The sequence below is a fragment of the Loxodonta africana genome, chromosome 1 (assembly GCF_030014295.1).
Source record: "Loxodonta africana isolate mLoxAfr1 chromosome 1, mLoxAfr1.hap2, whole genome shotgun sequence".
NCBI classification, from domain to species: domain Eukaryota; kingdom Metazoa; phylum Chordata; class Mammalia; order Proboscidea; family Elephantidae; genus Loxodonta; species Loxodonta africana.
The window spans coordinates 28,300,679-28,324,811 of NC_087342.1; the positions used below are offsets into that span (position 1 = coordinate 28,300,679).

At 41.0% G+C, this 24,133-nt stretch overlaps 1 protein-coding gene across 1 annotated transcript; it reads right to left on the minus strand.

Moving 5' to 3' along the window:
* Window positions 1-6,485: 6,485 nt before the first annotated feature.
* Window positions 6,486-23,819, minus strand: LOC100662958 (fetuin-B-like). The gene is made up of 7 exons (XM_023551571.2): window positions 23,599-23,819; window positions 23,166-23,280; window positions 21,784-21,871; window positions 20,705-20,874; window positions 19,854-19,955; window positions 7,776-7,859; window positions 6,486-6,863 (listed from the first exon to the last, which is right to left on the minus strand). The coding sequence occupies exons 1-7, from the start codon at window positions 23,817-23,819 to the stop codon at window positions 6,486-6,488; spliced, it is 1,158 nt and encodes a 385-aa protein (XP_023407339.1).
* Window positions 23,820-24,133: the final 314 nt, after the last annotated feature.

Sequence of the window (24,133 nt, forward strand, 5' to 3'; positions counted from 1 at the left end):
ATATCCAACAAACGCTGAATGTCTAAAGTCTGTAGAATACTTCAACACCTCAACAAGAAAGAGACAAATAATCCAATTTAAAAATGGGCAAAGTACTGGTACTGATACAACAACAGATACAGAGACCAATGGAACAGAATTGAGAATCCAGACATAAATCCATCCACCTATGAGCTCCTGATATTTGACAAAGGCCCAAAGTCAGTTAAACGGGGGAAAAGACAGTCTCCTTAACAAATGGTGCTGGCATAACTGGACATCCATCTGTAAAAAAATGAAACAAGACCCATACCTCACACCATGCACAAAAACGAACTCAAAATGGATCAAAGACCTAAATATAAAATCTAAAACGATAAAGATCATGGAAGAAAAACTAGGGACAACACTAGGAGCCCTAATACATGGCAAAAACAGTGTACAAAACATTACTAATGATGCACAAACACCAGAAGAGCAACTGGATAATGGCAAGCTTCTAAAAATCAAACACTTATGCTCATCCAAAGACTTCACCAAAAGAGTAAGAAAATGACCTACAGATTGGGAAAAAGTGTTTGGCTACGACAATTGCGATCAACGTCTGATCTCCAAAGTGTACATGATACTGCAAAAACTCAACTACAAAAAGATAAATAACCCAATTAAAAATGGGCAAAGGATATGAACAGGTACTTCACCAAAGAAGGCATTCAGGTGGCTAACAGATACATGAGGAAATGCTCATGACCATTAGCTATTAGAGAAATGCAAATCAAAACTACTGTGCGATACTGTCTCGCCCTAACAAGGCTGGCATTAATCCAAAACACACAAAATAATAAATGTTGGAGAGGTTGTGGAGGGATTGGAACACTTATACACTGCTGGCGGAATGTAAAATGGTACAGCCACTTTGGAAATCGATTTGGCACTTCCTTAAAAAGCTAGAAATAGAATGACCACACTATCCAGCAATCCCACTCCTTGCAATATATCCTAGAGAAATAAGAGCCTTTACAGGAATAGATACATGCACACCCACGTTCATTGCAGCACTGTTTACAATAGCAAAAAGATGGAAGCAACCAAGGTGCCCATCAACAGATGAATGGATAAATAAATTATGGTATATTCACACAATGAAATACTATGTAACGATTAAGAACAACGATGAATCTGTGAAACATCTCATAACATGGAAGAATCTGGAAGGCATTATACTGAGTGCAATTGTTGTTGTTAGGTGCCGTCGAGTCGGTTCCGACTCATAACCACCCTATGCACAACAGAACGAAACACTGCCCGGTCCTGTGCCATCCTTACAATCATTGTTATGCTTGAGCTCATTGTTGCAGCCACTGTGTCAATCCACCTTGTTGAGGGTCTTCCTCTTTTCCGCTAACCCTGTGCTCTGCCAAGCGTGATGTCCTTCCCCAGGAATTGATCCCTCCTGACAACATGTCCGAAGTATGTAAAACACAGTCTCGCCATCCTTGCTTCTAAGGAGCATTCTGGTTGTACTTCTTCTAAGACAGATTTGTTTGTTCTTTTGGCAGTCCATGGTATATTCAATATTCTTCGCCAACACCACAATTCAAAGGAGTCAATTCTTCTTCAGTCTTCCTTATTCATTGTCCAGCTTCCACATGCATATGATGCGATTGAAAATACCCTGGCTTGGGTCAGGCGCACCTTAGTCTTCAGGGTGACATCTTTGCTCTTCAACACTTTGAAGAGGTCCTTTGCAGCAGATTTGCCCAATGGAATGTGTCTTTTGATTTCTTGACTGCTGCTTCCATGGCTGTTGATTGTGGATCCAAGTAAAATGAAATCCTACAACGCAGGAGTGAGTGAAATAGTCAGTTGTAAAAGGACAAATATTGTATGAGACCACTATTATAAGAACACAAGGAAAAGCTAAATCCAGAAGAAAATATTCTTTGATGGTTATGAGGGTGGGAAGGAAGGGAGAGGCGTTTTCACTAATTAGACAGTAGACATGAACTATTTTAGGTGAAGGGAAAAGCAACACACGATACAGGAGAGGTCAGCACAACGGGACTAAACCAAAAACAAAGAAGTTTCCTGAATACAATTGAAAGATTCAAAGGCCAGAGTAGCAGGGATGGGGGAGGGGTGTGTGATGGGGTCTGGAAACCATGGTTTCAGGGTATACGTAGGTCAATTGGCATAAGAACATGTATTAAGAAAGCGTTCTGCATCCCACTTTGGAGAATGGTGTCTGGGACCTTCAACACTAGCAAGCAGCCATCGAAGATGCATCAACGGGTCTCAACTTACCTGGAGCAAAGGAGAATGAAGAACATCAAAGACATAAGGTAGAAATAAGCCCAAGGGACAGAAAGGGCCCCATAAACCAGAGACTACATCAGACTGAGACCAGAAGAGCTAGATGGTGCCTGGCTACCACCGATGACTGCCCTGAAAGGGAAACCAACAGAGGATCCATGATGGAGCAGGAGAACTGTGAGATGCACATCTCAAATTCTCATAAAAAGACCAGACTTAATGGTCTGAATGAGACTGGAGGGACCTCAGAGGTCTTGGTCCCCCGACCCTCTGTTAGCCCAACACTGGAACCATTCCTGAAGCCAACTCCTCAGACAGGGATTGGACTGGACTATAAGACAGAAAATGATGCTGGTGAGGTGTGAGCCTCTTGGCTCAAGCAGACACATGAGACTATGTGGGCAGCTCCTGTCTGGAGGTGAGCTGTGAAAGCAGAGGGGGACAGGAGCTGATCGAATGGACACAGGGAATACAGGGTGGAGAGGAAGAGTGTGCTGTCTTAGTAGGGGGAGAGCAGCTAGGAGAACATAGCCAGGCATCTATAAGTTTTTGTAAGAGAGACTGACTTGATTTGTAAACTTTCACTTAAAGCACAATTTAAAAAAATGAGCAAAGGGCATGAATAGACACTTCACCAAAGAAGATCCCACACCCAGGGTATACAAAGGTCCCACATCCAGGGCTTTCATCCAGCTTATATGGCTTCAGAGAGAAAGGTACAGTTCTTGCCCTCAAAAAGTAGATACTACGAAAGCCACAGGTGAAGACACGAGCTCTGTTGAGGAAGTCAAGAAAGGTTTCCCAGTGCAGGGGTGACATTCAGTCTGGGTCTTGGTGGATGAATAGGAGTCTGCCTGATGGCCAAAGAAAGGAGAGTGTCCAAAGGAGGAGGGGCAGGAGCAGTAAAAGTGAAAAAAAAAAAGTGAAATATAATTTACCTTCCATGTCCTTCCAACCTTTGCAGCTTCCCCCTCTATAAATGGAACGGTATTTGTTGCTCCCAACCACCCACTGGTCTCAAGGCTAACTTTTGGCACTCTGACTCCAAGTCCTTCCTGAAGTACCCTAAGTTTGGAACTTTCCTCTCTCCCTTACTTGTATCATTTGTATTAGTCAGTGTATGACAATTGACTAATTTTCATAATGTATGAAAACAACAGTGCATGCTTGTAGCATGCACAGATGAAATCATGAGATTCAAAGCATCATTGTAGTTGTGTAATAATGACAACTCTGACCAGAGGGCATTAGAAGGTTCAAAGAAGTAAATTAGCATAGAATTTTATCCTTACAGGTATATTGATACATGTGAGCTAGGCTTACGAAAAATGTTTCTGTTGTTATTATCAACTACACAGATACTTTTACAAAAAAATAATAAATTTCTGCTGAAACTGCACAAAAATTTTGTAGACAGTCGTTTTGGTGTCACCCCTCTCTGACAGTGTCACCTGGTGAGGTCTGCACCTCCTAAATCCCCCTATTGACACCACTGCCTATGGGGCATTTATACTCTGTCCTGTAGGGTCACTATTAAGACAGGGAGCAGAGGGGCCCCCAAGTCTGCAATTCACATGAACAAATTAAAGTAACAGAGTAACAGGAATTGGGCCAGGGCACAGAAACAAAGCCATTCCCCAGAACAATGGGGCAGGGTATCTGAAAACTTCCTTAAAGTTGTCTTTCAGAAGCAGCTGGATGAAACCAGCCCCAGAGACATGTGCAGAACCTCCACATGTGACCGCTGTGTGACCTTCCACCAGGGGCAGGACGGGGCTGCAGCCGCAGCTGGGGAATCGAACTCTGGGAGTGAGAGACTGCGCAGGTGTGACACCCCATAATAAGTCCTGCTATGAATCCCAGAAGCCTCTAGGACAGGAGCCATCTTAAAGGCATTTTAGAAATCTGCTGCTCACGCACTGTAGTTAACATATCTCCATCCAGAGAGGTCACCTTCTGGAAAACCCTGAATAAATATAAATCTTTTCCAGCCCCAAAACCTTAAAAAAAAACATGCAAATCCTTTGTTCTGGGAGATGGGGGTAAGTGTTGCATAGGCCCTCATCATCTCCGCTTGCAAGCTTCTTTCACAAAGCTTTGCTCGTGTGGAAAATTCTCCGTGCCTTACCTGTTCATTCTTGACCAGCGAGAGGCAAGAACCTTATTTAATTAAAGGCGTAGAGGCACCGGCAATCTACTCCATGGCAACAGGATTGGTTTTATTGTCGTTAGGTGCCATGAGTTGATTCTCTACTCATAACAATCTCATGTGACAGAGTAGAACTACCCTTAGGGTTTTCGAGGTATAATCTTTATGGAAGCAGATTGCCAGGTCTTTCCTCTACAGAACCACTGAGTGGATTTGAACTGCCAACCTTTTGGTTAGGTGCTGAGAACTTAACCACAGCCCCACCCAAGCCAAACTCAAACCCATTATCGTTGAGTAGGACTGCCCCATAGGGTTTCTAAGGCTATAATCTTTATAGAAGCAGACTCCCACATCTTTCTCTCACTGAGTGGCTGGTGGGTTCAAACCGCTGACCTTTTGGTTAGCAGCTGAGCTCTTAGCCACTGTGCCACCAGGGCTCGTTAAAACCAAAATCAGTTGCTGTGAAGTTGCTTCCAACTCACAATGACCCTATAAGACACAGTAGAACTGCCCCATAGGGTTTTCTAGGTTTAATTAAAACAAACAAACAAACAAAAAATCTAGTTTTATGATTGTTTAGATTTACAGAAAAGTTGCTAAGACAATACAGGGAGTCCTGTGTGCTCCTCACCCAGCTTTCCCTAATGTGAATATCTTCGTGTGTGTGTGTGTGCGCGCGTGCATGCTTTAGGTAGAAGTTTACAAAGCAAATTAGTTTCCCATTTGGTGCTTTTTTTTTTTTACATACAGTGTTTCATGACCTTGGTTTCATTCCCCACAATATGTCAGCAATCTCCCCATTTCTGCCCTGGGTTCCCCATTGTCTTTTGTCATGATTTTCTACTGCTTTCTGCCTTCTCATCTTTGCTTTTGGGCAGATAATACACTTTTGATCTTGGATAACCGGTTGTCCTAAGGAGTACATTCCTCGAGGGTGTTGTTCTTTATCTTATGTGCTTGCCTATTGTTTGGCTGGAGGGTGGTCTCTGGGAATAGCTTCCTTCCAAGGTCAGGAGGGTGTCTTAGGGCCACAGCCTTGGGGGTTCCTCCAGTCTTTGTCAAACCAGCAAGCGCAGTCATATTTGTGAATTTGGTTTTTCTTCTACAGTTTTCTCCAGCTCTGTGCAGGACTCTCTGTTGTGATCCCAGTCAGAGCAGTTGGTAGTGGTGGCCAGGTACCATCTAGTTCTTCTGGTCTTGGGGTCATGTATGCTGTGGTTCATGTGGTCCATTAGTCCTTTGGATAATTGCTTCCTTGAGTTTTTAGTCTCCTTTAGGTGAAATCTCTATGGAAGAAGATCACCAGATCTTTCTAGCAAAGAGAAACTGAGTAGATTTGAACTACCAACCTTTTGGTTAGCAGCAGAGAACCTAACCGCTGCACCACCAGGGCTCCTCAGGCCATTGTTAGGGAATACCAATTCAGTTATGAAGAAAGAAAATTCATGAAGTGGAACCATTGCTGTCTGGTGTCCCCATGGTGCTCAGCCTAGTATAGGCAAATGTCTCTCCATGAGCGCCCCCCCCTGCCCCCGCAAGCCACCGCTCCAGTTCTAAGGCCCAGAGACTTTGAGGAGATGAAAAGAGAGACAGGGCTGGAAACAGCTCAGGCAGTGCCCACATAAGACTTGGTGATGTAGCTAGAGGGGATGAATAGTATAGAAGTTACACCTCTCTACTCCTTCTTGGGTTCTGGTATATCTTGGCATTAGAGACAATATCTTTAATCATTGCTTTAGTACAGAGATTTGTGTATATCCGTAAGCTGAAAGGATAAAATCTTTTATAAGCAAGAGGTTGAAGACACACAGAGGCATCTCTCCATGGCACAAGGCCTTGGGCAGGTGAAGGGGATGCTGCCAGGTATACAGGAGACAGTTAGTCCCATTACCTCCACTCCAAGCAAACATGGTTGAGACAAAGGCACGTCAAAAAACAAACTTTATTAGCCCCTGTCAGCATCTGAATTCTCTCTCTGCCCCTTCCCAACCACCTATATTCTCACACAGGGCACCCCTCAACTGAGGAATCCTCTAAGTGGTCCTCATGGCGGGAGAACAAGAGGGTTGCCCACCTGGGCTGGCCCTGGGCACTCAGAAGAGCGATGATTTCTTTTGGGGAAAGGCAGAACAAGCAGCTTCTCCTTCACTAGCCCCAGGAAGAGGAAGGAGACATCCAGTTCTTCTCCCAGGGGGTTGGTGGTCAGATCCAGCTGTACAGGGAAGGCCTCATGAAGGTTCTTTTCCTGGGAACCTTCTGGCTTCTCATCATCCAAGTCGGGGAAGTATTGGACAGACCCTCTTGGCACAGCCTTTGAGGATGGGTTGGTGGGAGCAGTGCCTTCCTGCTGGGACTCCTCCTCCTTAGGGAGGTTCTTAGGCCCCTGCTTAGCAGCAGAGTTTTCACCTTCTGGAACAGGAGCCTGAAGTAATAACATGTTCAAATGTAGAGTGTCATAGGGAAAGCCCTGCCATGCCTGGTATCAAGCTAAGCTGTTATGTGCCTTTCTGATGGAATAGTTTAAAGGGAGACTTTGAAGGGCGAGGTCTCCTGGTTAAAGACTTAAAAAGCAAAAAAGATAAAGGCCAGAGGTCTTCCAGAGCTGTAGAAACTACTGCAAGTCTCACACATTGCAGAAATGACCAAAAGCCCAGACAGTTAAAGGACTTGTTCAAATTCCCAATGAGTTCATGTCCCTGCTCTCACTGTGGTCCCAAAGACACGTTTTATTAGTTGTTTATCCTGTGCCAGGCCTTGTGCAGCATCCCTCATGCAGGTCCTCTCACCGGTTTCTCACAGGGACCTGAAGGTGTTAAGCTTTCAATTCCATTCTACAGATGAGGCAACTGAGGCCCGGAGTGATAAGTACTGTCCCTGATCACACAGTTCACAGGTGGCAGAGCAGGACTGGAACCCAGCTTGCCTGTCTCAACTACCCTCTCAACTATTTCAGGCTGCCTCATAATAAGTGCTCAATAAATATTTCTGGAAAGGGATTGAATGTTTCTATGGAAACAAGTTCTTCCTACAGTTCTGAGTAAGATTTCTTTGGGACACTGAACTGAATGTCCCAGATGCCTTTTGCCCCAAAGCTAATAGGCTCTTGTGTCTGTAGGGCTCTTTCTTACTGGGAAGGACCACACTGTGGCTGAAACAAAGCGGGACAAGCCTTTGACTAGCTACCCTGTAGACGTGGCCATAGGGTAGCCCTAGTAAAGTGGAAATCATGGGTCTTGGGAAAACAAAAGGAGGGAGTGGGGTAGGAACAGCTAAAATATAGACAACTTTCTCTTTTCTTCACAGAAACACAATTAATTACTAGATTGAAAAATACCTGTGATTCAAAGAATTCACATTCTGCAGAAACAGACGTTTTCATGTCTGTTTTAATCAGTTGACCTTTACACAGACCAACGGGCTACAAGAAAGAGAAAACACAATGTCATCTGAGTATGAACATGATTGTCATTGTTACATTTTAATTGCCATCATGTTAATTTCAACTCAAGGTGACTCCATGTGAAATGATCATAACTAAAAATCAAGTTGCTTTCTTTTTGGGTAGACAAACAGCCAATCAGCACTTTTAGGCTCCAATAATGTAATAGGCAGGCACTGAGCCAATTCTCTTTAGCTCACCACGAACAAGTAGTCACCCAAACTAGGCTGAATTGCCTCCAACCGTAGGAAACTCAAGTATTTATTTAGGAACAAAACACTCATTATTAGAAGCTTCTTTGTATTGAGCTGAACACTGTGAATATACAACTTGTATCTCTCAGCTTTAGTGATACCCTTGAGTCAATTAGAAAAAATTTTTTTTCATCCTTTATATAGCAACCTTTTATGTATGTTCCACTTCTGTTTTCTCAGTCAAAGCCACTCACAGCTCCTTCAACTTCTCTCTAATTTAAAACAAAACAACATTTTTATTGCAAAATGTAAACACAAAAAGAAAATAGAAAAGACCTATAATTGTTTGAAAGGTAGCTGTTATCTGCAATGATTTGGTTTCTTTTCTTCCAATCTCTTCACCTATGCATTTATAGTTCTTCTTCTAAAGAAACTAAGTCATATGAAACGTACTATTTTATCACTCTGTTTTGTCACTTAGTATACTCTGAAAATATTTTTATGGCACCAAAGATCTTCCGTGATTTTTTTTCCCTCTTCTTATAAGTTTTTAAAAAAATTGTCGTAACTATATAAGAAAACATTTGTCATTTCAACAAACTTCACATGTAGAATTCAGTGACATCATTTATTTTCTGCATGTTGTTCAACTACAATCTTCTTTTTAATAGCTCTCTAATATTAATCTATATATTTAACCAATTCTCTTTTGTTAGGCAATGAGATTGAATCTAATTTGGTTTTTTGTTTTTTTGGTTTTCCATTGTAGCTAAATCATTTCATATATCCATAGACACTTCCTTAGGGTAGATTACCGGAATTTTGGGGTCATAGTGTATGCACCTTTTCAATGTAAACAGGATGTTGCCTCAGTTTCTAAAGAAGAGCACCTGAGTATATGCACATAGAACTTACCTAAAATATAGCTAAACATGTTGCCTGAACATCACCCTATCACCCACGTTCAGGCTGTATGAAGACAAGAAATTCATAAAAGCGGGATAATCCATTAATGTACGAAGTCTTAAGGGATGGTGTTTCAGCCTTCCCTTTTCCTTTTCATCACCAAGTAAATTGGGGAGGGGACTCTGAAGAGATTGTAAGTACCTGCACCAAATAGAGTCTACCTACTCCCTCCCTGGCTAGGATTTGATGAGGTGCTGAAATTTGCCCACCTGGTGCCGATACTAGAGCAGAGTACAAAGGAAGAGTTTGTGTATGTGCTTGACATGTGAATCCTAGGATGTAGGAGCGTATGTGGCCATGGGGATTGGTGTCTGGTTCTCTCTCAGAGAATTCTGAAGATGAGATCCTCACTAAAGCAGGCTACATTGGTAGAGTAAGGAGACAGGCCAGCAATAAGGAAGCCTGCTTCCTCTGTTTGGTTTAGGAAGAATGTTTGAGAGTGTCCTAGGACAAGCAAATATCACAGGTAAGTCTCTTTTAAGGATGCAACCAAGGGGTAACCTTTCATGTAAGGGATATCTAATAGGAAACATCTGTAGGGACTGAATCTGAGAAGGGTGGTTCCAAGAAGTCATGTAATGAAAACATCACCCTGCTAGGAAAAGAGCTCTGGATGAACCCACTCCTGTGCCACTTGAGAGAAACAGCACTGGAGCTGGTCTCATAGTAGGTGGTGTTGGCCAAGAGAAAACTGCTATTGTAGATTGAGTTATGTAAAAACACTTTGTACTGTTTTTTGGAATCCTTGCTCCTTCTTTCCAAAGTTGGATGAACAAGAATTAAGCAAGAGAGAGCAGGAGTAAAAGAGGAAGTGAAAGAAGAGACCTTGATCCCTTCCTCATAGCAGGGCTTCAGCTACAGGGAGGAAGAAGTTTTGAATTGGATATGAGATAAAATTTTTGATTCAGAATTGACTGAACAGAACTTCTTCATACCTGGAAGTAAGACAGGGAGCAAAGGCTCTGAGATCAGAGGGTGCCTATTTGAGAAATAGCAAAGAGGCTGGTGTGGTTAGAGGAGAAGCAAGTAAAAGAGAGATAGGCTATACTATCAGGGAGGTAATAGGGGGTTGGGTATGAGACCTAGGGACTTACTAAGAGACCTAGGGACTTATTAAGACAGGGAACAGAGGGGCGCCCAAATCTACAGAGTAATAAGAAATGGGCCAGGGCACAGAAACAAAACCATTTCTGTGCCTTGGCCCATTTCTTGTTACTTTGTAGATTTAGGGACCCCCAGAACAATGGGGCAGGGTATCAGAAAATAGCTCTCAAACATCTTTAAAGTTGTTTTAAAGAAGCAGCTGGAGAAAACCAGCCCCAGAGACATGTGCAAAACATCCACCTGTGACCACTATGTAACTTTCCACCAGGGGCAGTGAGGGACTGCAGTAGCAGCCAGAGAATCGAACCTGGGGTGCTAGAGACTGCACAGGCGTGACACCCCATAATAAGTTTTGCTATGAATCCCAGGGGCCTCCAGGACAGGAGCAATCTTGGAAAGCTGCTGTGCTGGCACCTTAGTTAACGCATCCCCTCCTATGCATATGAATAAACATGAATCTTTTCCCACCCAAGAACTTTTAAAAACCCAAGCCCATCTTTTGTTCTGTGAGACGGAGGCATGCGTTGCTGTAGGCCTTTCTCGTCACCGCTTGCAAGCCTCTTCAATAAGGCTTTGCTCTCATGGAATACTTACTACGTGCCTTGGCTGCCCATCCTTGACCAGTGAGAGGCAAGAACCTTATTCCAGTAAAAGAGGTAAGTCAATTACTTATAGTGATATTGTTCTTATTACTGAAAATGGCTAAAACGATTTTGGATCGGAACAATATATAATTGAAAAATAAGGAAGAGAGGTTTCACAGAGCATGGTAAATGTGTTTTCCCAATTATTCCCTTAGAAAATCCAGTTAACTGGATGCAAATGGTTTTTGAGAGACATGCTTTAGGGTCAAAGACATAAATAGGTTGAAAGTAAATGGATGGAAAAAAATTAAACCACACAAATGGTAACCAAAAGAGAGCTTCAATGGCTATACAAATATCAGAAAAAATTGACTTTAAGACAAAAATTGCTACTAGAGACAAAGAACGTTTTATAATGATAAAAGGGTTAATACATCAGGAAACCATAACAACAATAAACATATATTCATCTAAAAATAGAGCCCCATCATACAGGAAGCAAAACATTCACAGAATTCAAGGAAGAAAGACATAATTCAGTGGTAACAGCTGGTAAATTCAATATCACATTCGATAATGGATAGGATACCTAGACAGATCAAAAAGGAAATAGAAGACATAAACAACATTATAAACCAACTAGATCTAACAGGCACCTATAGGATGCGCCACCTAACCACAACAGAATACACATTCTTCTCAAGTGCACATGGAACATTCTCTAGGACAGGTGATATGTTAAGCCATAAAACAAGAATTAATAATTTCAAAAGGAATGAAATTATATGAAATAATCTCCAATAACATGAAATGAAATTAGAAATCAATAACATGAAGAAATTTAGGAATATCACAAATATGTGAAATTAAGTAACACTTTCCTAAATAATCAGTGGGTCAAAGGAGAAATTACAAAGACAATTAGAAAATACTTTTGGATAAATGGAAATGAAAACAGAACATATAAAACTTATGAGATGCAGCTAAAGCATTGTTTAGAGGAAATTTGTAGTGTAAATGCCTATTTTAAAAAAGAGGACTATCTCAAATCAGTAACCTAAATTTTCACCCCAAGAACCTAGGAAAAGAAGAGGAAACTAAACTGAAAGGAAGCAGAAGGAAAGAAATAATAGAGGGTAGAGTGGAAATAAATGCATAGATGGTAGAAAAATCAGTGAAACAGAAAGTAGAGTCTTTCAAAAGAACAACACAATTGAGAGATCTTTAGCTAGACTGATCACGGAAAAAAGAAAAAAGACTCAAATTATTAAAATTGAGAATGAAAGAGGGATATCACTACGACCTTTCCAGAATTAAAAAAAAACAGTATAAGTGAATACTATAAACAACCGTATGCCACAAAATTGGGTAACCTAGATGATATGAATAAAATTCCAGAAAGACCCAATCTACTGAAATTGACTCAAAAAGAAATAGAAAATCTAAATAGACATATAACAAGCAAAGAGATTGAATTAGTAATTAAAAAAAGCTTGCTACGAAAAAAGCCGAGACCAAGACAGCTTCACTAGTGAATTCTACCAAATGTTTAAAGAAGAATTAACACTGATCCTTCACAAACTCTTCCAAAAAAATGCACAGGAGGGAATAGTTTCCAACGCATTCTATGACGCCAATATTACCCTTATATGAAAATCAGACAGACATCACAAAAACAAGAAAGGTATAGATCAATACCATTACAAATATAGATGTAAAAATCTCCCACCCCCAAACACTAGTAAACTGAATCCAACATCATATAAAAAGGACTACATATCATGATTAAGTGGGATTTATCAAAAAATGCAAAGTTGGTTTAACATACAAAGAGCAATCAATGTAATACACCATACTAATAGATTAAAGGACAAAAAGCACATGATTATCTCATGAACACAGAAAAAGCATTTGACAAACTCTAACACCCTTTCTTGATAAGAACACTCAAAAATAGAATAGAATGTTCTCAGCCTGATGAAGGGCAACAGTGAAAAGCCCACAGCTAACTGATTAATAAAAGAATAAATTGCTTTCTCCCTAAAATCAGGAATAAGGCAAAAATGTTTCTCTTGCCACTTCCATTCAACATTGTACTGAAGGTTCTAGCCAGAGCAAATAGGCAAGAAAGAAAAAATAATAAAAGGTATCCAGATTGGAAAGGAAGAAGTAAAACATTCTCTATTTGTAGATAATATGATCTTGTGTATAGAAATCCTAAGGAATACACTGGAAAACTCTTAGAGCTAAAAAATGAGTTCAGGAAGGATACAAAGTCAGTATTAAAAAATCAGTTCTTTTTCTATATACTTGAAATGAAAGATCTGGAAGTGAAATTAGAACACAATTCCATGTACATTAGCATCAAAGAGAATAAAATACACAGAAATCAATTTACCAAGAGATGTACAAGACATGTACAATGAAAACTACAATCATCATTGAAAGAAATCTTCAATAAATGGAAATACATTCTGTATTCATGTATTGGAAGACAATAATTTAAGGTGACAATGCTTGCCAAATTTATTTTCAGATTCAATGCAATCCCTATCAAAATTTGAACTGACTTCTTTGCAGCAATTGACAAGCCTATCCTAAAATTCATGTGGAAATGCAAAGGATCCAGAAAACACGAAACAATCTTGAATAGAAGAACCAAACTGGATGAATTAGACTTCCTCATTTCAAAACGTACTACAAAGCTACAGTAATCAAGACAATGTGGCACTGGCATAAGGATAGACATAGAAGTCAATGGAACAAAATTCAGATTTCAGAAATAAACCCATACATTTGTGTTTAATTGATTTTCAAGAAGTGTGCCAAAACAATGGGGGCTAGAAGAGCCTTTTCAACAAATGCTATTGGAACAGCTGGATATTCACATGCAAAAGGATAAAGTTGGACATCTGCCTCACACTGCATATAAAAACTAGCTAAATATGACTCACAGACTGTTATGGATTGAATAGTCTCACCCCAAAATGTGTATCAACTAGCCAGGCCATGATTCCCAGTATTGTGTGATTGTCCACCATTTTGTCATCTGATGTGATTATCCTATGTGTTGTAAATCCTACCTCAGATCAGGTTGTGTCTTAAGCCAATCTGTTTTGAGATATAAAAGAGAGAAGCAAGCAGAGAGACAAGAGGACCTCGTACCACTGGAAAAGTAGAGCCAGTAGGGTGTGTCCTTTGGACCTGGGATCCCTGTGCTGAGAAGCTCCTAGGGCAGGGGAAGATTGATGACAAAAACCTTCCTCCAGCTGGACTAAACCAAAAGCAAAGAAGTTCCCTAAATAAACTGAAAGCTTTGAAGGGCAGTGTAGCAGGGACAGGGGTTTTGGGACCATGGTTTCAGGAGACATCTAAGTCAATTGGCATAATAAAATCTGTTAAGAAAACATTCTGCATCCCACATTGGAAAGTGGCTTCTGGGGTCTTAAATGCTAGCAAGCGGCCATCTAAGATGCATCAATGGGTCTCAACCCACCTGGACCAAAGGAAAATGAAGAACACTAAAGACACAAGGTAATTATGAGCCCAAGAGACAGAAAGGAACGCGTAAACCAGAGGCTACATCAGCCTGAGACCAGAAGAACTAGATCATGCCTGGCTACAACCAATGACTTCCCTGACAGGGAACACAACAGAGAACCCCGGTGGGAGCAGGAGAGCAGTGGGATGCAGTCCCCAACTTCTCATATAAAGACCAGACTCAATAGTCTGACTGAAGTTAGAAGGACCCATGGCCCCAGATCTTCTGTTACCCCCAGATAGGAACCATTCCCAAAGTCAACTCTTCAGACAGGGATTGGACTGGACTGTGGGAATGAAAATGATACTGGTAAAGAATGAGCTTCTTGGATCAAGTAGACACATGAGACTATGTTGGCATCTTCTGTCTGGAGGATAGTTGAGAAGGGAGAGGGGGTCAAAAGCTGGCTGAATGGACATAAAACTAGAGAGTGGAGGGAAGGAGTGTGCTGTCTCATTATGGGGAGAGCAATTAGGAGTATATTGCAAGGTGTATATAAATTTTTGTATGAAAGACTGACTTGATTTGTAAACTTTCACTTAAACCACAATTAAAAAAAAAAAAAAAAAAAAGAACCTTCCTCCAGGGCCAACACAGAGAGAAAGACTGCCCCTGAAGCTGACAGCTTGAATTTGGACTTCTGGCTACTGGACTATGAGAGACTAAACTTCTGATCCTTAAGGCCATCCACTTGTGGTATTTCTGTTATAGGAGCACTAGGTAACTAAGTCAGAGACCTAAATGTAAGGGCTAAAATTATAAAACTCTTAGAAAGAGCCAGAGAAGTAAATATTTGTAACCTTGGATTAGGCAACTTTTTTTTTAGACATGATACTAAAGGTCATGCAACAAAAGAAAATACAGGGAAATTGGACTTTATCAGAAGTTAAACCTCTTATACTTCATAGAAAACCATTAAACAAATGAATAAACAGCCCAGAGAATGGGAGAAAATATTTGAAAATCATATATCTGAGAAGGGGGTTTGTATCCAGAATATATAAAGAACTCTTAAATTCTGAAAAAAAAAAGGGGGGGGGGCAAAGGATTTAAGTAGATATTTCTCCAGAGAAAACAGAATCGGCCAATAAGCACGTGAAAAGTTGTTCAACAACATTAGCTATCAAGGAAATGCAAGTCAAAACCATAATGAAATATCAGCTCACACCTAGTAGGATAGCTATAACCAAAAAGACAGATAATAAGTGATGACAAGAATGTGCAGAAATTGGAAAACTCATAGATTGCTGATGGGATTGTAAAACGGTCCAGTGATTTTAGAGGAACAGCCTGACAGTTTCTCAAAAGGTTAAACATAGAGTTGCCATTATTGTTGTTGTTAGGTGCCGTCGAGTCAGTTCCTACTCGTAGTGACCCTATGTACAACAGAACGAAACACTGCCTGGTCCTGAACCATCCTTACAATCATTGTTATGCTTGAGCTCATTTTTGCAGCCACTGTGTCAATCCACCTAGTTGAGGGTCTTCCTCTTTTCTGCTAACCCTGTACTCTGCCAAGCATAATGTCCTTCTCCAAGGACTGATCCCTCCTGACACCATGTCCAAAGTATGTAAGATTCAGTTTCACCATCCTTGCCTCTAAGGAGCATTCTGGCTGTACTTCTTTTAAGACAGTTTTGTTCGTTCTTTTGGCAGTCCATGGTATATTCAATATTCTTCACCAGCACCACAATTCAAAGGCGTCAACTCTTCTTCGGTCTTTATTTATTGTCCAGCTTTCACATGCATATGATGTGATTGAAAACGCCATGGCTTGGGTTAGGCGCACCTTAGTCTTCAAGGTGACATCTTTGCTCTTCAACACTTTCAAGAGGTCATTTGGAGCAGATTTACCTAAGGCAATGCATCTTTTGATTTCTTGACTGCTGCTTCCATGCCTGTTGGTTGTGGATCCAAGTAAAATGAAATCCTTGACAACTTCAATCTTTTCTCCGTTTATCATGATGTTGCTCATTGGTCCAGTTGTGAGGATTTTTGTTTTCTATATGTTGAGGTGTAATCCATACTGAAGGCTGTGGTCTTTGATCTTCATTAGTAAGTGCTTCAAGTCCTCTTCACTTTCAGCAAGCAAGGTTGTGTCATCTGCATAACGCAGGATGTTAACGAGTCTTCCTCCAATCCTAATGCCCCGTTCTTCTTCATATAGTCCAGCTTCTCAATTTATTTGCCCAACATACACATTGAATAGGTATGGTGAAAGAATACAACCCTGACACACACCTTTCCTGACTTTAAACCAATCAGTATCCCCTTGTTCTGTCCGAACAACCACCTCTTGATCTATGGAAAGGTTCCTCATGAGCACAATGAAGTGTTCTGGAATTCCTATTCTTCACAATGTTATTCATAGTTTGTTATGATCCACACAGTAGAGTGCCTTTGCATAGACAATAAAACACAGGCAAACATCCTTCTGGTATTCTCTGCTTTCAACCAGGATCCATCTGACATCAGCGATGATATTCCTGGTTCCATGTCCTCTTCTGAAATCGGTCTGAATTTCTGGCAGTTCCCTGTCGATATACTGCTACAGCCGTTTTTGAATGATCTTCAGCAAAATTTTGCTTGCGTGTGATATTAATGATATTGTTCGATAATTTCCACATTTGGTTGGATCACCTTTCTTGGGAATAGGCACAAATATGGATCTCTTCCAGTCAGTTGGCCAGGAAGATGTCTTCCATATTTCTTGGCATAGATGAGTGAGCACCTCCAGCATTGCATCTGTTTGTTGAAGCATCTCAATTGATATTCCATCAATTCCTGGAGCCTTGTTTTTCGCCAATGCCTTCACAGCAGCTTGGACTTCTTCCTTCAGTACCATCGGTTCCTGATCATATGCCACCTGTTGAAATGGTTGAACACTGACTAATTCTTTTTGGTATAATGACTCTGTGTATTCCTTCCATCTTCTTTTGATGCTTTCTGCATCGTTTGATGTTTTCCCCATGGAATCCTTCACTATTGCATCTCGAGGCTTGAATTTTTTATTCAGTTCTCTCAGCTTGAGAAATGCCGAGCTTGCCCTTCCCTTTTGGTTTTCCATCTCCAGCTCTTTGCACACATCATTATAATACTTCACTTTGTCTTTTCAAGACGCCCTTTGAATCCTGTTTAGTTCTTTTACTTCTTCAATTCTTCCTTTTGCTTTAGCTGCTCGACTTTTGAGAGAAAGTTTCAGAGCCTCCTCGGACATCCATCTTGGTCTTTTCTTTCTTTCCTGTTTTTTCAATGACCTCTTGCTTTCTTCATGTATGATGTCCTTGACGTCATTCCATAACTTGTCTGGTCTTTGGTCACTAGTGCTCAATGCATCAAATCTATTCTTCAGATGGTCTGTAAATTCAGGTGGGATATACTCAAGGTCACATTTTGGCTCTCATGGACTTGCTCTGATTTTCTTCGTTTCAGCTTGAACTTGCTTGTTCCACAGTCGGCCCCTGGCCTCATTCAGACTGATGATATTGAGCTTTTTCATTGTCCCTTTCCACAGATGTAGTCAATTTGATTTCTGTGTGTTCCATCTGGCAAGGTCCATGTGTATAGCCGTCGTATATGTTGGTGAAAGAAGGTATTTGCAATAAAGAAGTCGTTGGTCTTGCAAAATTCTATATTCGATCTCTGGCATTCTTTCTATCACCAAGGCCATATTTTCCAACTACTGATCCTTCTTCTTTGTTTCCAACTTTTGCATTCCAATTGCCAGTAATTATCAATGCATCTTGATTGCATGTTTGATCAATTTCAGACTGCAGCAGCTGAAAAAATCTTCAATTTCTTCATCTTCGGCCCTAGTGGTTGGTGGGTAAATTTGAATAATAGTCTTATTAACTGGTCTTCCTTGTAGGCTTATGGATATTATCCTATCACTAACAGCATTGTACTTCAGGATACATCTTGAAACGTCCTTTTTGAAGATGAATGCAACACCATTCCTTTTCGAGTTGGCATTTCCACGTGTCTGTCAGTGTGTCGTACTGTGGGGCTTGTGTGTTGCTGTGATGCTGGAAGCTATGCCACCAGTATTCAGATTCCAGCAGGGTCACCAATGGAGGACAGGTTTCAGCTGAGCTTCCAGACTAAGTCAGACTAGGAAGAAGGACCCAGCAGTCTACTTCTGAAAAGCTTTAGCCAGTGAAAACCTTATGAATAGCAGCAGAACATTATCTGATATAGTGCTGGAAGATGAGCCCCCCAGGTTGGAAGGCACTCAAAAGATGACTACAGAAGAGCTGCCTCCTCAAAGTAGAGTTGACATTAATGATGTGGACGGAGTAAAGTTTTCAGGACCTTCATTTGCTGACGTGACACGACTCAAAATGAGAAGAAAGAGCTGCAAACATCTGTTAATAATCAAAACCTGGAATGAACGAAGTATGAATCTAGGAAAATTAGAAATCATCAAAAATGAAACGGAATGCATAAACATCAATACCCTAGGCATTAGTGAGCTGAAATGGAGTGGTATTGCCCATTTTGAGTCAGACAATCATGTAGTCTACTATGCTGGGAATGACAACTCGAAGAGTTGCCATATGACATAGCAATTCCACTCCTAGGTAAATGCCCAAGAAAAATAAAAAGAAAAACTTGGTACATGAATGTTCACAGAAGCATTATTTATAATAGCAGAAAAATTTAAATAAACCAAATATCAATCACCTGATGAAAGGATAAAGAAAATACGGTATATCCATTCAATGGCATATTACTCAGTGATAAAGAGGAATGAAGTAGTGATACATGCGACAACATGAATGAACCATAGAAAATATTATGCTGAGTAAAAGAAGCCAGATACAAAAGACCACACATTGTATGAATCCATTTATATGAAATACTCAGAATAGGCAAAGCCACAGAAAAACAAACTAGGTTAGCAATTGCCAGGACCTAGGGGGAGAGGGAAATGAGGATTGACTATAGATGGGAATGGAGTTTCTTTTTGGAATGATGACAACAACATTCTAAAATTTGAGAGTGGTGATAGTGACCGAACTCTGTGAACATACTGAAAAACCACTAAATTTTACACCTTAAAAGCGTGAATTTTATTGTTTATGAATTACATCTTAATAAACCTTAATACATAAGTAAATAAGGGCTTTCAACACCTTTTCACCCAATTTACATTTCCACTGGGTATGTTTCAGATGGTTTCAAGGCCCCCTCCCCATCTTGGATGCATTCCTTTGAATGAAGCCTTGTTTGCCTTCGCCCTTCTTGAAGGGTAATCCCTGGAACTGGACACCACGCTATATTCCAAAGGTTAACAGGATTTGTCCAGGCCAAAGAAGGACCATGAGCAACTACTGCAGAGATTCTGTCCATGTTTCTACTGTCTCCTATGACCACTTTCTGTAGCTACATCACATGGTTGAATAAAACCCTTGATTTGTTGCATCTGAGCCTGCCTTATCTCTAACTAGTCAGTGAGCTCCTTGATGGGACATAAGGCATGTGAAGCTTTACAAAACCTTGTACATAACTGATGCTCAGCAAATATGTGTAGATGATCTGTGAACACAACTCTTAAATCAGGAAGACACTCAGGAACACTCACCTTAGAGTCTGAGAGTTGAAGCGAGCAGCTGCTGGCCCAGGATTTGGTACATGGTGACTCTTTAATCAAATACTTCACAAAGTAAGCAGGGCCAACCACCCACTGTTATGAAGAGTTTGAGAAAAAAAATAATCAAGTTTTTCCACGCAGGGACACAACTCAGGTTTGGAGGCCCCTGCTTTCAGAAACCAAACATCCCCAGAGTCAACACATCTACCCTGGTGTAGCTTGCAAGTTCCCACACTGATCAAACCATGTTTTTATGATTTGTTACTTAGAAAATATAATCACCATATCTCTGTTCTCTTTTGAAGAATTTGAACATGTCCTAAATTCTTTTCCTTGGTGAGTTTTTGTTTCCTCCGAGAGAATTCCCTTTTAGATAAGTTTTTCTCCATTTGATAGAGATATCAACACAATCCAAATACTAAAGAGCTTCTATTTCTCCAAACTCATAAAAGTAATGTCCACTGCAGGGCTTAATATGGAGTAGAAGTGGACTTGCTAAATGGTCCCTGGTCAATCAGATGTGAGAGTGTATGTAGTACCATGAAATAATGAACCTGAACAGAATCCCCAAGGAGACAATGGGTCCATTTCTTTCTTGCCCTAAGGCCAATGAAGGTAAAGCTGGGTCACATGACTCTCATGAAAATGCCATGGAATAACTCAGGAACTAAAGCAGATAGAATGTTCTTCAGGTCTACCAAAGTAGGGACTGTAGAGAAAGAGGGCCTCTTGTTATTTTCAAAAAGAAAGCCTTGGTTAAGGCTCTACCCTTCGCTTAAGACTCTACAGCAACAGTGTGAGACACATCTTATGTGTAACTGGCTTGTGCATTTTTGCCTTACCTGGGTGGAAGCCTTGGTGATTTTGACCAGAGAGTACTGCTTGGAGGTGCTCTCATTATTGTATTTTGCAAGAGACTCAGTGGCAGCTTCCAAAAAACGGGGATTTGACAAGTCAGTGGTGCTGGTAGCGGGGCAGTCAGGACATGTATCATGAATCATTCTTCGAGAAACTGTTGAAGCCAAAGAGACCAATTTAAAATAAAGCTCCTTACTGACTTTCAGTGCTATAAATCATATGATCACAACGAAGGCAACGACCGACAAAAAGCTTATACACAATGTTGGCAAGGATGCATGAGAAAGACAATTTTCTCGAAAGCCAGTTAGTTTTCTGCAGAGTTTTCTGGAATGAACATGTATTACTTTCTTACTTAAAATAGTATCAAAACAAAATGCATTTCACCTCATACACATTTATTTACCTTAAGGAATTTTGTTTAATAACATATCATGTAGTATATTATCATACTTTTATCCCCCAATGAGGTTAATAACTTCCATCCTCATTGCATCTGTAAAGCAGACTGAGGGTCTTACAAAGTTGGGATTTCACTACTGTCATGTCTTATTCACCTCTTAGGTGCTACGACCTCACATCATGTTGAACTCATGCTTATGAGATCCAAAGGCAGATGCCATCTGGGAAAGGCATGTTGAGAGGAGGGAGAGGCATAACCAAGGTGCAAAGATTGGAGAGTGAGATGTGTGTTCAGGAAAGAGTGCAGCATCCAACTGAGTGGCGTGTAGAGTCGGTGTAGACAGGGAAGTAATGGCAGGTAGAGCTAGAAAGGAAGTCCAGGGACCAGTTGTAGACATTATGCAATTGATGGATACCTAAAAATGTAGGGTTTGATACGGGACACAATGAAGGTTTCAATGGTTATTTGGGTAGATCAATTGTGCCAATAAGAGTAGTATAGGCTGGATTTCAGAATGGGAGACAACTACTGGAAACACTACAATCATGACCTTGGAATAAATAAGAAGGTAAGATTTGGAGAAAACTTGTATACTGTTGTCATAGTCCCACTCTTTCTCCATCATTTATTAAAATGAACCAAACCAGAGTGATCACTTACCTGGGCGAAGAGTACAGTTATAGGCATGTAAATAGAGAACTCTTCTTGGCTTGTTAACATAAAATGCCACTTTGCATTGACCATAAACCTGGAACCAGACGAACATATTTGGTGACATTGGGGGGATTAATCATGAAATTTTGGAATACCAAATATTATTTGGAGGTTTTTTTTTAAAAGTAATATGAAACTTAAGGTTCCATTTTGATTGTTTCGGGTGGGAGAAAATGGTAGCTGATCATCAAGCTTGTTTCACCTTTTATTCCTGGGATGCAGGTAAGCTACACCTCTAGCCTCCCCCACACTGAGGTGTGACTTCTTATAACTGAGTTCTAACCCCAGGATGGTGAGCTGATGTGATGTGGACCACCTCCAGTTCTGGCCCACGAAGGTTGCCCATGTGCTATCTATTCTCCTTGCTCCTTTTCTTTCATAGCTTGATGCTGACAAGCATGCCCCCAGGGAGGCCATGGTTGAGGATGGCAGAGCCTAGAGCCACCACATGCAAGGAAGCTGGATCTCCAAATCAGCCCTTGAAGGAAAGTTCCCTCCTGGTCTGGAACTCCTCTTTTGAATTTTACATGAGTGAGAAATAAACATCTACCGTGATAGACTCATGATGCAAGTTTCAGTTTGTTACAACAGCTAGCATCATCTTAACAACATCATTCATGAGAGGGTAAGTAGGCTATTTGCTTTTCAAAATCAGAAATGTGCAGTTTGACAAATTTGGTTAAATGACAGAAAAAGGTATGTTTGTGAAAGAGTCCTTGCAAACATATCAGTGTCTGGGACTCATCTTCTAAAGTTTCATATCAATCAATGAAAATGAGCCCAGGACACTTGAATAGCCAAAAAAAAAAAAAAAAGATATTATTTTCAAGCATCGTCTATGGTCATCTACAAGATAATCATTTTTGAGATCCTTTCATTCTATCATTGCAGGAAAGTATTTCTCTTCCACAAAACACTTAGACCTCTGTACTGTGATCTTACCCCACTTCATTAAAACAAAACAAAATCCATGCTCTAGAGTCTTCCTCAGACCCACATCCATGTTCTTCACCTTAGATCCCTTTTCACATTTTAAACACTAGTCGGAAGCCAATAGAAGGCTCCTGGAGGTAGAAGAGTTGGAGTTACCAAACAATTTTTGGGTAACTTGCAATTCTGATCTCCATGGCCCCGGGGATACTTCTGGAATCCCCTCTGATTTGTGACACTTTCTAGTGTCAGTGGCATTAGAAGAATGACATGGGCACCCTAACAGGGAGATTATGAACAGGGACATTGAAATGATGATAGACATTGAGCAATCTTCACCTTGTAGGAAGAGAGCAATCTAGCTTCTCTCCCTAGAGCCACTGAGGAGAAGCACTCACGCATTCATGCAACACCCTCACCCCACAGTCCTTCCATGACTTCTTGCTGAGCACATGGCAGTCCGTCTCCAACACATCCAGTGTGAGATAAAACAGGGATCCCAGACCATCCTGTGGGACAGGGTGAGGAAATGCACCACAGCCTACATGAAGCAGAAAACCTTAAAGACCTGTTTGATGGCAGAGCCAAAGAACATAATGCTTTGAAGAATCTACAGGGACTGTTGAACCCTGAACAAGTGTTAGAGTAGGATCCTTGGTAATGCTTGTTCCTAATGACCATAGGAGCATTGTAGTACATGTGGTAGGGGACAGCAGAGCTTTCTCAGCTGGTTTTAGAATCTGGCAAGCACCTGCCACCCTGTGTTTCTGGTCCCACCTCCTACTGGCCTCAGCAGAACACATGCTCCAGAGGGGACCATCACTTGTCTGTCTGTGTTCCCGGACATCACTGACTCGGTTGAGGCTCAGCACATAGCCATACTTTCGGTCCTTGTTGATGTCCTGCAGGGCAAAGCCTGTGACACCCAGCACATCTGAGTCGTTGCAGCCCCGGGAGAGGAGATGCCAGGCCTTAGGGACCACCACAGGCATAGACGTAGCCCTGCAGCAAGTGGCCAGGCCACAGAGTGCCAGCAGCTGGAGCAAACCCATCCTGTGGGGAAGAAGGCCCTGGATGGTCAGGTTGTGGAGCTGCCACCTTGGGCTGTGGGCCATTTTAAGGCAGTCTAGAGCAGTTTTGCAATCATGATCTGATCTGGTGATGGAATTTTGAAATAGGATGTTCAATTGCATCACCTTAAATTCTAAAGGTGGATTTCCTGTGTCAATACTTCAGGATTAGATTTGTCAATATGAGTAACCTTTGAGCAAGCTCTTACTCATGTGTGTAAAGAAATTGAAGTTTCCTAACTTGTTCCTAAGAAAGCCTAATAAACATGCTGTCAAGGCTCCTAGAGGTCATGATG

What these genes read in the sequence shown, in the direction of transcription:
- LOC100662958 (XM_023551571.2), bottom strand. Translation starts at nt 23,819, where the DNA reads ATGGGTTTGCTCCAGCTGCTGGCACTCTGTGGCCTGGCCACTTGCTGC. An exon ending in TAACTGTACTCTTCGCCCAG is followed by an intron (nt 20,875 to 21,783) that starts GTAAGTGATCAC and finishes TGGCTTCAACAG; the next exon opens with TTTCTCGAAGAATGATTCAT. An exon ending in GTGAATTCTTTGAATCACAG is followed by an intron (nt 6,864 to 7,775) that starts GTATTTTTCAAT and finishes TTATTACTTCAG; the next exon opens with GCTCCTGTTCCAGAAGGTGA.